Genomic DNA, 13,405 nt, shown 5'->3' on the forward strand with positions numbered 1-13,405 from the left:
AAGGCACTACCATAAATTTTATCTAACACACTAGGCACTGTGAAACAGACATCTGAAACCTTCTACCACAAAGACTGAGGAAATGCACCACAACTTGAAAACAAAGGGACAGGAAATGCACAGCTGTTAAAATACGTCTGTTTCTAAAATAAATAAATAAATAATGAAACAAAAAGTCAACCTGGATCACCAAGATGTACACTGGGCAAAGCCACCAGGTAATGCTTCTATCTAATTGGGTCCTAGGGAAGACGCAATAACCTGGCTGGTAACTGCAGAAGACGCTAGCTCTCAAAGCTTTCTGGTTTAATCATTCCACCAACCCTGGGAGATCAGTGTTACTATATTAAAGATATTTCATGATCAACAGAGTCAGACACTGACGAATGAGAACACATTCAGGTTGCAAATAGCCAGTTCTGCGCTAGCGGTGAGCACTCCCCAGATTGTAGCAAAAGATGTCGTTCTCACTTCTCAGGCAATGGAACAGCACCGTCGCCCGAAATCACAGAACCCATAAGCAAGCGCTGGAGATGGCACCCCATAGCCTGCAGGGTAAAGCTGACCTTTCTAGTTGCATCTCCGGACCCTAATGCTCCTCCCCAACCCCACCTACCACCTACTACCCTAATGTTACAGTCACACCTCTGCACTGGTCTTATGCTCCTCCTTCTGTCTGAAATTGTCTTTCTGCCTTGCTTAGCTAGCAAGTTCAGTCCTTAAGACCCAGCATAAATGTATTTTCAGTCTTAATTTGGCATGCATGGGTGTCTACTTTATGTCACTGCAGCTCCACCAACCTAACATGGGAAATCAAAAGATAAGTAAGACAGAGCTTTAGCCCTTAAGTGGCTCAGGTCTAGCGGGATGGGGAGGTGTATGAACAAACAGTTATCAAGGGCTACGGTGGAAGAGTATGGTGTGTAGAGCAAGGCCTGAAATACAGGAGCCGAGCTCTGAAGGGAGCCAGGGGGTGCAGGAGGCCAGGAGTCTGCTTGCACAGGTTGGAGGCCCCACAGCATGCCAGCTCACACAATGTGGAAGACCTGTGAAGGGGCTAGACTGAGAGTGACTTCACCTTTACAGCAACCAGATGTCACTTAGGAGCTTTAAACAGGAACGTCATGGCGAGATGGTTTTTAGAAAGATCCTGCTGGAGGCAATGTGGGAGCTGAGCAGAAGCAGCAGAGAATGGAGGTCCAGTGCCCAGCTAGGAGAGATGGTACAAACTCTGTAAAGAGGCCATACATGGAGAGGGAGAGGAACCAGGGATTTCAGGGATAATTTGGAGGAAGAACTGACAGTTCTTAGACGACGTGTGACACTTGAAATTGGGTTTGTGTAGTTTGTTTCTATTCCATCTGGTTGAATTATTGTTCTAGTAGTCCTCTGAGAGATCATTAATATGGCATTATTTAATAATATGCTTAACTCTTCCAATAAGATATGAGCTTCTAGGGACCAGGGATCACTGGTATTTATTCAGATGTAGATGGTTCAATGCATGCAAATATATGAATGACCAAATCAGCCAAAATCTTTTTGGTTTCCTACTCTACATCTAGTTATTTCATGAAGAAAAGACCCAGTCAGAATAGTGTGTGTTATTCAGAGTATTACAAAATAATTGTTGTCTTCATCCAACTAATTTTATAATTTATCCAAACAATACATACTGAGCCTCCACTAATGTGCCCCTCATATTACAGGAGGAAAGAACTTCCTCATTAGAGCCAGACAGGTCTGATTCTAATTCTGGATCCCCCACTCATCTGCTGCGCTGTTGGGCAAGTTAGTCTTCTTTAAGGCTCCATTTTTAATTCTGTAAAATGAAAACAGTTGCCCCTATAAGCAGGCAGTTAAGAGGGTTGTATGAGAGGGCAGGTAAGCCTCAGATACAAGTCCCTTCCCTCCAGCCATGAAAGCAGCCCACCCCTCACGTGCATTCTCCTGCCTCAGTCCCATTCTATGCTTCTGAGAAACTGGAGAGCAATAAAATAAGGTCACTACTTGTGATCCAGTTCATGGCCTTTGAAATAACATTGCTCTTGTGGTGTGGACTTCTGCACCCTTTCTACCTCTCCCTTGATTTCTCTCTAACCTCCCAATGCGTATCTGGAGCCAATGAATCAACAGAAGAAAGCAGTAGACAGTACACAAATATCTGTATTTCTGATTCATAAGATATCACCCAAACAGCGGCTTTGTCTTCCCCCTCCTACATTCTCCTTTCAGTTCAGTACCCCATTGCTTTCTTCCTCCCTCTGACCCCTGCAAGAGCAAAAAGACCAGAAACCTCATCATAATCACCTGCTGGGCTCCTGCCTCCATCAAAACCCCTCTTCAGAACCCCTGGGGGAGGCCACTGACCTGTGGCCACCATGGCCTTTACTTAGGAGCACTTAGCTCAGTTAATGGGATTGCAAGGCCCTTGGAAGCCTTGGTGGCTGAGGCAGGATATAATTAGCTGCTCATAATCCCTAGAGGGGCACCAGGAACAGCTCAGTGGCTGGGTCTGATTTCACTAATGCCACTGTCCTCCTCCTAACAGTATTTTTGGTTGGTTTGTATTTTGCTAGAAGTTAGTATTAAAGAGCTTACTATATTCTAAGCATTGTTCCAAGTACTTTGCATGAATTAACTGTGAATTGATATTAATTCTCACAGCAAATCTATTAGCTAGGTACTATTAATATCTCCATTTTACAGATTCAGAAACTGAGGAACAAGTAACAGAGATTTGAACCCAGGCAGTCTGATTCTAAAAATTGAATTCTTATCCATCTAAGCAGTTGGTATATATTAAGTACATTTTGGGTACCTAGCACTACATGAAACATAAGCTACATGGAAAAAATCATCCTACAAGAAATGAGACCTTTATGTCACCAAGCAAATGTCAAGTCAAACAAAAGACAAGAGGTATTCTTTACTACTGATGTACCCAGCAAAAACACTGTGAGAGCCACTGAACTCCATTCTGCAAGAGTAAAAGAATAGCGCTCTTTTCTCCCATCCACACCCTCTCCCAGAGCCCTGCTTATGTTATAACTGCAGCAGGTGGGTGGTGGTGACATGGCCAGGGATGGGGACACATGGAGTAGAGAATGCTTGGAAGAGTGAATGGCTAAACTTATGTTGAAGCAGAAGTGACATGTGAGAGCTGAGTCTCAAAGAATGAATGAATGGAAGCCCAACAGATGTGGAAGGAAAAGTCATTTCAGGATTTTCTGCCTTATGTTTCTTCTTTTGGGGGAAACAGTCTTCCCCACTTCACAGTAATCCTGCCCTGTCCCGGAGATTCAGATTAAGCTAACTTGGCTTTCCTTACTTCATGGTGAGCATATGACCCACACCTCCCTATCATAGTACATGACCCCCTACAGAGACTCAGAGATAGGTAGAGTCAGGCCAATCAGAAAACTGTCCAGGAGTATAGCTTATGCTATGGGAAAGCCACTCCTTCTTTCTGCAGATTTTCTGGGGGTAAAGCTGACTACTGAGGGCTGTGAACAGCTGATACACCACCAAATGGAGAGGGCCTGGCTGAGATCAAAGCCCGGCAGAAGCAAGCACAACCATGAGATAGAAGGGCACAAGGGTCTCATGGTCGCATTTAGTCCTTAGATCCCCTGAATTTCCAGGTTAGATCAACCAATAAACTCTTTTTTTTTTTTTTTTTTAAGCAAAAAAGCTCTAATCACTGGCAGCATTTGCAAAGAGCAAAATCATGAGCAGTTAGGGTATGCCTGAGGGTGGCAAAAGGGCCAGTGGAGCAGAGCAGCAGATGTATGAGTGAGCACTGGCTGGGCAGGTGGGATGCAGTGGCTGTGGAAGGCACCTGTGGTCCCTGGGGACTGGCTCGGTGAGATTTTTAGCATGAGAGTGATGACTGGAGATACTCTGCCGAGTCTGAAATGTAGGTCTGGTGGTAGTGTGGAGAAATGCCTGAGCCAACAGATCCTGGACCCTGGAACCCAGGGAGGAAGCCACTGGAATAGGCTGACAGAGAGACAACAATGCTTCCAGAACTCAGACAGCCTTAAAAGCAAGAGGTGGAGATGAGACATATTTAGGAGAGAGACAAAACTCAGTGTAATACTATGATTTATAATAAGATATATATATTTGTCTTTTTCTGTTTCTGGTGGTGCTCCTAAAACACTTTAAATTTCCTAAGTGATGAACAGCCTTGAGGTGTGCTTTGTTATGTTGATGAGGTGTCTTTTGGACCTCATCTAAGGATGAGAACTGGTTGCTAGAGGAGCCAACTGTGTGATTATAAGGTTGGAGGGGAGAGGAGGGGAGTGGACTGGAAGCCGAGTTCAGTTACTAATGGCCATGATTTACTCAACCATGCCTAAGTAATGAAGTCTTCATGAAAACTCAAAGGCATGCGGTTTGGAGAACTTCCGGTTTGTGAACATGTGGAGATTTGGGAAGAGTGGCGTTCCCAGAGAGGACACAGAAGCTCCACACCCTTTTCTCATCCCTTGCCCTACGTATCTCTCCCATTTGGCTGTTCCTGAGTTATATCGTTTCATAATAAACCAGTGATCTAATGAGTAAAATGTTTGAGCCTTGTGAGCCACTCTAGCAAATTAATTGAATCCAAGAAGGGGTCATGGGAACCTGCCTGCTAAATCTGTGAGCAGAAGTAGGGGGTGGGTGCCAGGGTCATGGGACTGAGCTCTTAACCTAGGGGCTCTGATGCAATCTCCAGGTAGCATCAGCATTGAGTCGAACTGCAGGACACCCAGCTGTTGCTGAAGAATCTCTTGATGGTATGGGAAAAACCATCATGTGTTGGAACTGGTATATAACTGTCCTCAGTGACCAAACATGAAAGAGGCAGTAGGGGGGTCAGAAGGGCAGGCTCTGAATTCAGGCACACCCAGATCTGGATGTGTTCTGCTACACAGAACAGCTATGGAATGGGATCTTATTTAACCTCTTTAAGCCTCAGCTTCTGCATCTGTTAAAATAAGAACGATAACAGCGCACACTTCATGGAGCTGTTGCAAGGGTGAAATGAGCTACTGTGTACGAAAGCAGAGCCCAGAGCTTGGCACAAAGAAATCCTCAATAAATAAAGCTGCTGTGTGGAAGGGGAGGAAGAAAGGTAACTAAGGATGACCCCACAGTCTCTGACTTGATAATTTGGAATAAGGCCGAGGACAGAGATCAGGGTAGGAAATGCTATAGGAAGACAGGTTCTACGAGGAGGAGAACACAAATCTATTTTGAGCTACACTGAGCATGCTACGCCTATAAAAGCTGGGGGTGAGAGTTTCCAGCAAGCAGTGGGACCTGAGAACTTGCGGTTTCTGGCCAATGATGATGGAATCTATAGCAGACAAGAGAGGATGGAGGACAGACACAATTACTTCACAGGCTACAAGGGAGGGGGACCAGCCCAGGAGGAGTCAGGGAGCCATGGAGGGCGGGTCTGCAGAGATGTGGAAAGGATCTGTTTTACATGTGGATAAGCTATTAGGGAAAAGGATCCACCTTGTTTGGGAGCTGTGAGAATTCTTGGTTCATTAGCAGAGGAAAAGGAGATGCCTCACCTCCAGGTATCTGCTAGCCAGACGCAGGGTGTGATCCGTGATGTTAAATACATCCTTCCAGTTGAGGCTGTCCACGTCATTGGCCTGGCTCTCTCGAGGACCCCTATCCAGGAAGTTCAGCACGGCTTCTACAGTGATACCTTCCTCACCAAGCTGACTATTCAAAAAGCCTTTCACTGTTGGGTTCTCCAGAGTGTCCTTGGGAGGAAGCAAGACAGTTGTAGTATTTAGAAATACCACAGGATCTCTGGTCTTGTTTTCGCTCCATTTCCAACTTTTAATGAAAAGGGATAGACGTTAAGCCTCCCTAAAAAGTGAGTGGGTTTTATTCCATGATAAGGCATGCCTATCTATATCCCATTTCCCCTGAATACACAGTTCTCTCTAGAAGGAAAATGTAAATGTTGGGGCTGGAGAAGAAGGACAGGGAAAATGGTAATATAGGAAGCTTTCTTTCTTTTTTTTAAATGTTTTTTTTTTTTTTGTTGTTGTTCTCTTTTAATTATCTCTGCTATATAGGACTCTAATCTCCTGGCTTTGCAAAGCTGGAAATGACAGCAGACAGACATACTCAACTACTTTTGCAGTTACAGAGCTGGCCACCTGGGGAGATGTCCCTTTGAATCTGAGGCCCTCAAGTGAACTGAAAAAAGCAAGAAACTGAAGGAAGCCATTGATCAGTTTTTACATTTCCCCCAAAATTCAAAGAACATTTCCCACCCAAAGTCAGCGACTCCACTTGGTGCCTCCAGAACTAGTGCCTTAGGCCCCTGCTTATTAAATTTTGATCCAACTCCAGCAGACCAACCCTTTACTGAGAAAAGAAAATTTATGGAACTTTCTTGGCTCTTCTCCTCCCCTCCGCCATCCGTACTCTGATCATGGTCATCTGTGTGCTCTTGTCAAAGAAGTACCAGATCTGGGGGCCTACTTCTTCCCAGGCTTTGACCAACTTCCTAAGGCGTTCCAGCTCTTCAAAAGTTGAGTTGGCCTAAAACCAGACAGAGACAGATAGAGACAAGAACAGGGAGGAAAAACGTGAGAGAGCAGTTTTGATTGTGCCTTCCCTGCTCCTGTCATAAACCCTCAGTGTTTGGGAAAGTCTTTTCAAGGAGTGTCTTTACTTTCTAGTCTACTGATATTTCCCAGAACAATCTGCTGTTTCCTAACTTCCACACTGCCAGAATCTAGTTTCTTAATATCTCAGAGATATTGAGATATATCTCGCAATACATGTAATACTGACGATGTCATTGTACCAGAGCCTCATTTAAACTAGATTTGGACACCCTGTAAGGAAATGCTCTTTCTCCCTTCCTGCCTTTGTCTCTTCTGGATAGCCAAGTTTCAGAGAACTGTGAGCCCTTCCAATAGGGATAAAATTCAGGTGCTGGGGAAGAAAACCTCATCTTAGGTTTTGTAGAGAAGGGAGGGCCCAGGCAGGGACAGGGGCACAAAGCATTCCAATGATGATGTGGATGGGGGAGGAACCCAAGACTCCACTAAGCACAACACAAACATACGGCTTGCTACCAGGAGCCAGCGAGCCGTGAGCAGGAGCAGGTACGTGTGCATGCGCTAGCACGCTCTCTCTCTCCCACTCTCTAATTCTTCTGGGAGGTCCAGGGTAAAAAGGACAAGACCAGCTGGGACCTTACATTCCGCAGTATTCTGCGTGCTGCCGGAGAATCTGGAGTAAAGAGGATTTTTCCCATCAACAAAGGTTTTGCTGCCCTCCAGGCTATTTTGGTGAGAGGGTTTGACTCCAGACTCTGGATCAATGCATTACAAAAGGTCGCTGCCGGGAGAGAAGGGACAGATTTTATAGAAACTCCCCTGTTGCTCAGAGCTAAACATAGTCATTAGTGTGTTTAAATCACATGTCTCATTCAACTCTATGCTGGAGGATTTGACAAATAACCTGAATTAACAGGCTGTACCCCACCAATAACAAGCTCATCATTAGTAAGTAACAAAATGCCACAGTGCATCTCAATAAGGGCCTCATCAGAGAAACAAAGAACGGGGCTTGCCCTGTGGTTTATTCTGCTTTAGAAGGAGGCTAAGAAGCCTGCCTGGGATTACTGCAAGCAGCGGATGCCATTCTCACATGAAAGGGACAAGAGGCCAAATAAGGCCTCCCCTTGGAATCTCAGCTTCAGCCTCGATAATTTCCCTTCACATAGCTGCTTAATTTCTTTGTCATGTGGGCTATCTTAGGGTCCAACTACTTTTGGTGCGTGCCTTGCTGCCTCTTTTTAATTTTTAACTCAAAGTTCACCTAGTTGTATATCTTTCCCAACCCACCTTCCTCTACCCCACAGAAGCCTCCCCTCCCCAAATAATAAAAAGTAGGAAAGATGGTTTGCCAAGGACTTACCATTTGGAACGTAACTCAGTACAGCACACAGAGATTTTCACTGCACTGTTTGTAAAAACATCCCACAGCCATGTTTACTCGCCAGGGTCCTTCTGACCTGAGCTTTGCTTGCAACTCTGGGTTGTCTCCTCATTTATCTTTCTTCCCTTCCTCTAGAACTTAACCCTCGTTCAATCAGATCAATGAGAAATGTCCCCTCTGTTCCCTTTCCAAGTGGGTCTCAGTTCTTTCCATGGCTCAGATCCAGAATTCTTTATGAGCACTGCCCCTTTCCCACAAGGGGAAGTGGACTTTCTGGGAGCAGAAGCCTCTCTGCTCAAGGCCCCTCAACAAGACTAATTTAACCCCAGGACTGGGTTTCCCTGAAAGTGTTAAACCATCAGTGTTAAACCATCATCTTCACTCACATCAGATGCCGTTTTATATATATGACCCAGAAAACTTACTTGTTCTTTTGTCATAAGAATAGATAGGATCCTTCCTTGTGGAGTCAATCCCTAAGAAGGCCTTATAGTTATTGTCTTCATACCAGTTGAAGGAGAACACTCGAGAGCCTCCTCCCTCTGGGTAGCCACATAAGAGATCAGACAGGATGCTCATCAGCTGTGTGAAGGTCTCTGGACCACCAGTCTGCATGAGAGGCCTGGCCACCCACAGCAAGTCTTGAACACTTGGTCGATGGATGAACTAGAGCAAGGCAAAGACTTCAGGTTATTTTAAGGCAGCTAGAATCATCATCACTCTGATGCCAGAGCTCCAAAGTATGGGGAGACCTCCACATATGCATTTGACTTCCACATTTAAAAGAAAACACACATATTCTCAGTAGTTCTTAATCCAGCTGTGAAATAACCTATTGCCATCTATTCAGGGCCTAAAATGAGCCTTAAATAAAATCAAAGAGTGAATCCCAACATATTTTAATATCTTCCTTCTAGTCCCCTTTATCTGAATTCCTCGGGAATGTGTCCTTGGACAAATGTAGGGAGTATTTCTTTATAAGCAAGTTCTTGGGTTCTGTTATCCCATCAAGATGAGAATACTGGGAAAAAAATGGGAAATAAAATGATGGAGGAATGGCTCTGCCCTAGAAAAGCAAGATCACAGCAAATTTCTTTGGCCAAGTCATTTAGAATTTAGTTTCTTATATTTAGAGAATTATCTTTTTATTAGCTTAATTTTACCAAATGTAAGTTCTTCCATTTCCTTGAAATGTGTGGTTTACAGTTCCTGTGTGTGTGTGAGTGTGTGTTTGTGTGTGTTAAAATTCAAGCAAATACAGGACAGATGAAGTCTCCATTCTTAGAAGAACACTTTATTTTTTAATTTTAATTTTTAAAAAAAGATTTTATTTATTTATTGGAGAGAGAGAAACAGAGATAGCAAGAGAGTAGCAGCACCAGGGAGGAGGGGGAGAAGTAGGCTCTCCAAGGTAGGGTTTGATCCCAGGACCCTGGGATCTTAACCTGAGCCAAAAGCAGGTGCTTAACCAACTGAGCCACCCAGGCATCCTTGGAAGAACTCTTTAAATTCTGCACCAGCCTAAGAAGAGGCTGGTAGTCTTCTCTCCATATGAGTACCCGTGGCCCTTGATGGACTCATCCTTTGAAGGCAGATCTGTAATGCTGAGAACTAAGTTGAGGGCTGCCAGAGTCACCAGGGTCTCAGCGCCCACATGTTATCTGGCTTTCCTTTAGAGGAATATGCAAAATAAAAACAGTGCCGCTTTTATTCCTCAAACACACTTATTAGTAATTTTCAAAGGCACTTGGGAATTTAAAAAAGCATTAGGGTTCAGTCAGGTGAGACTGAAAACAGTTCCCCTACTTCAATAAGTGATGTTTACCTGTCATCCCTGTCTTTGTCCACATGCCAACACTTGCCCTCTGAAACTCTTGGGTGCTGTGTAGGATCCACACTGTGAGTCATGCCTATAATCACAGTCTAGGCTTCAATAATAAACTTGGAATCTCAAATTGCTTCGACAACAGTAGGTCTTATGACCGTCTTGTAAGGGGTTATTATCATTATTATGTTGTTCATTTAAGCAAAGCACTTGGAGATGAAGGGGCTGTTCTGGGGTCAAATGGTCTAGTATCAGTTAATATAAATGGAGCCATCTGCTACAACCTAATTCACAAACGCTTACACTTGCTATCTAGCCAGGAGAGAAACATTTTGGAACTCCCACATAGAGGAGTGTTGATACGCTTTGGGGACTTTTTTCACATTCTCTATCATTTTCAACCCTATTATACTGATAAGAATTTCTTAAATGCTCATGAAGAAAAGAATGTTAAACAGAGACTCCCACTAGAGCAGGTGGCCATCAGTACAATGGGCCCTTCTCTAACTTCCCTGCACAGCAGCACTTACACTCTGCCCAGGCTGAACTTAGTTTTATGAACACAGATTCCACAATGCAATTTTCAAGATTGGCTAAGCCCAAATCAGCTGAGGATATTGGAGGGGAGAATGGGGAAAATTATGCTTCACCTTTTGTCTCCCTTTCATAATACACATCGCACTTAAAGATAATTGTTTCTTTCACATTACTCTTCCCCATTAGATTGTATGTTTCACTAGGGAAGTGGCCATACTGGCCTCTTCATCATTATGCCCCCAGCACCTCTCATCTACGAGTGGAGAATCAATTTCTATACAGGTAAAGGCTCGTGCAACCAGATGTTAATTGAAACATGAACATCCTTCAGAAAACAACACAAAAATGTCAGGGTTTGTGTGTGTGCGTGTGTGTGTGTGTGATGGGATGGGATGAGTCAATATATTTAAGACACTTTAAAATGATGCCTGTAAGAACCTTGCAAGTGAATGCTATTGCTCTTAGCAGTACAGATTTAGGTGGATTGTAAGAGCATAGTAGGATGGGTCACTTCAATACTGGAAAGACCTCAATTCAGTATAAGTCCACTGATACTCAGCCACACAAGACATGGTGGCATTTCTTCCTAGGCATGAAATCAGAAGGATGGTTCCTTTCCTTTTGCCTCCAACCCAGGAACACAGATAATTTAGGATATGAACAGGTGCTTTGAAACTGCTAGACAGAAAGTTTAAATGTATTTCTCCTTGAACAGGTCTGAGGTACAATTAAATTGTTTGACATAGTAAGTGTGGTAAAATGGTGGAAAGATATTATCATTATATATTACATTATCATTAGTATCATTTGGCCACTTACCTCTTGAATTCTTGGTGACATATCAGAAAATATTCTTCCCCAGGATCTCAGATTGATACCTTGAGACCTGCTGTCTAAGAGTGTAGGAAGCTATAATTGATAGGGAAAAAATATAAAATGTATATGTGTGTATACACATACATGTATTAAGTTATACATATACACATGGGTGCTATCTGATCTCCTGTATGCTTGAAAAAACATTACCTCCTTTTTTTTTTTTTTTCTGATCACAGGACCTCTTCTGCTAGATTACTTTCAAAAACAGACTGTTTTATCTAATTGAGAAAATTAAAGACTCTTATTCCAAGTCTGATTCCAGACTCCGCTCCCTGCTGAGCTAGTCAATCACGAATAATTTCACAGTGATATCAAATATGCCAAAGTGATTCTGATTGCTGCTTTAGCAACACCCAACAAGCTTCCTGGAGGAAGGAAACCAATGCAGCTGCTGGACTGTAAAGGAAGGCTGTGTGCTGTGTGGTGAGGTGCCCATCTTGGCACCTTGGGCTCCGCAGACACATTCAGGCTTCCTCACCGTTCACATCTTTGCTCCGTTGAGCCTTTTTCAGGTAGATTGTGGCTCTTCCTCTGTTCAACACTACTTTCTTATATGGAAGATTTGGCTAGTTATGTCATCTTTCTTTTGAAGCTTCTGCTGGCAGCTTTGAAGGGAGGTTTCTTGCAGATTATCCACAGACAGCAGTGTTCCGCTGACCCCAGGCCCTTGAGACAATACAGAACTATTCAAGCACTTCCCACCTACACAGGGAACGTGGAAGCCCACAAGTTTGCTGGTTGCAAACCTGAGCCCAATGTGAACAACTTGTTTTCTGGAAACCAAGTTCAAGTCCTTAATGAATGACTTCGTTCTTGATAGTTTCAAAACTGATTGACTCACTGATCCTCTGTCTTTTAGGGCTGAATTCTAAGTTTTAAGATAGTGGTTTTCAAACTCAAGTGTGCATCTTGAGTATGTCTGCAAGGGCTCTGCATTTTTCACAAGATCAATGTAGAATTCTGACTCAAGGATTGTGGACCACAAGCCACAAGCCTCAGCTTTCTATTTGCCAGGGTGGTTCTCCTAAATGATGGGTGGGCTTACCAGGCTGCAGCCCAGCTGAGAAGCAGGTGGAGTTAGGTTTTGAACAGTCCAGCCTCCCATTTCTAGCAGTGGTCCTGCCCTCCCTTCTCCCTGCTGTAAGGGCAGGGGCCCTCACAGTCTCTCTGGCCCTGATACTGAAGAATGAATACAGGAACACTTCATGGAATGTCAGCATTTCTGGTTCATTTCCTAACTGTTAAATGAAAGGCTTTGTTATGAGGGCCACAAAGCAGATGGGAGAATAATTTGCCAGAGGAAGTAGCAGCAAAACCACCCTTGCAAATACACCATTGAGAAGCATCTTCTCTCCTTAACCTTCACACTGGCCCTAGACATTGGTCTTGCCAGGACTTCTTTTCAAACTCCTTAGAAATAGTTTCAGGGAAAGCTGGGCAAAGCACTTTAATTCCTGCTTTAATTCCATGAGAGGGTGGGGCTGAGAACGTAGGTAGGGAGGAAGCCAGCAGGTAGAAATGTGTGCCAGTGGCAAGTTATCACCAACTCCTGTGATTCACCTCCTGACTACTCCAATAAGATCTAGTAGAGATGAAAGGATATCTCAGAGATACAGCAATAAAATGCCATGTGTGGACTTTATTTTGATCTGAACAAATCAGCTGTAACAATCAGAGGAAAGTGAACATGACTGGGTATTAGATAATATTAAGGAATTATTGTTAATTTTGTTGGGTGTGATGGCAGAATTGTGGTTTGTAAAAACACGCAAGTTTTACATAAGAAAGTATGTAAGGGTGAAAGAATATATTGTCTGTGATTTGCTTTAAAAGATTTTAGGGAGGGGCGCCTGGGTGGCTCAGTGGGTTAGAGACTCTGCCTTTGGCTCAGGTCATGATCCCAGGGTTCTGAGATCGGGCCCCACATTGGGCTCTCTGCTTGGTGGGGAGCCTGTTTCCTCCTCTCTCTCTCTGCCTCCCTCTCTGCTTACTTGTGATTTCCATCAAATAAATAAATAAAATCTTAAAAAAAAGATTTTAGGGAAAAAAAGTGAGGGGTATATTAAACAATAATGGCCAAATGTTGAAAACAGCTGACTGTGTGATGGATCCATGGGAGTTCATTACATTATTCTCTCTTTTATACTTATATCTGTAATAGAAAAATTTAAAAATAAAAAAGAAGCTTTTTGT

At 43.6% G+C, this 13,405-nt stretch overlaps 1 protein-coding gene across 1 annotated transcript in view; it reads right to left on the bottom strand.

Moving 5' to 3' along the window:
- Positions 1–13,405, bottom strand: part of ABCA4 (ATP binding cassette subfamily A member 4) — a 125,327-nt gene that overhangs the window by 80,451 nt on the left and 31,471 nt on the right. Inside the window, exons 7-11 of the mRNA XM_032867270.1 lie at positions 11,153–11,242; positions 8,397–8,637; positions 7,229–7,368; positions 6,445–6,561; positions 5,571–5,768 (exon numbers count right to left, since the gene is read on the bottom strand). Of these exons, the coding sequence (XP_032723161.1) occupies positions 5,571–5,768; positions 6,445–6,561; positions 7,229–7,368; positions 8,397–8,637; positions 11,153–11,242 (786 nt within the window). The remainder of the gene's footprint in view (positions 1–5,570; positions 5,769–6,444; positions 6,562–7,228; positions 7,369–8,396; positions 8,638–11,152; positions 11,243–13,405) is intronic.

This window comes from Lontra canadensis, unplaced genomic scaffold (assembly GCF_010015895.1).
Source record: "Lontra canadensis isolate GAN:19392208 unplaced genomic scaffold, GSC_riverotter_1.0 scaffold33, whole genome shotgun sequence".
In the NCBI taxonomy this organism is placed as follows: domain Eukaryota; kingdom Metazoa; phylum Chordata; class Mammalia; order Carnivora; family Mustelidae; genus Lontra; species Lontra canadensis.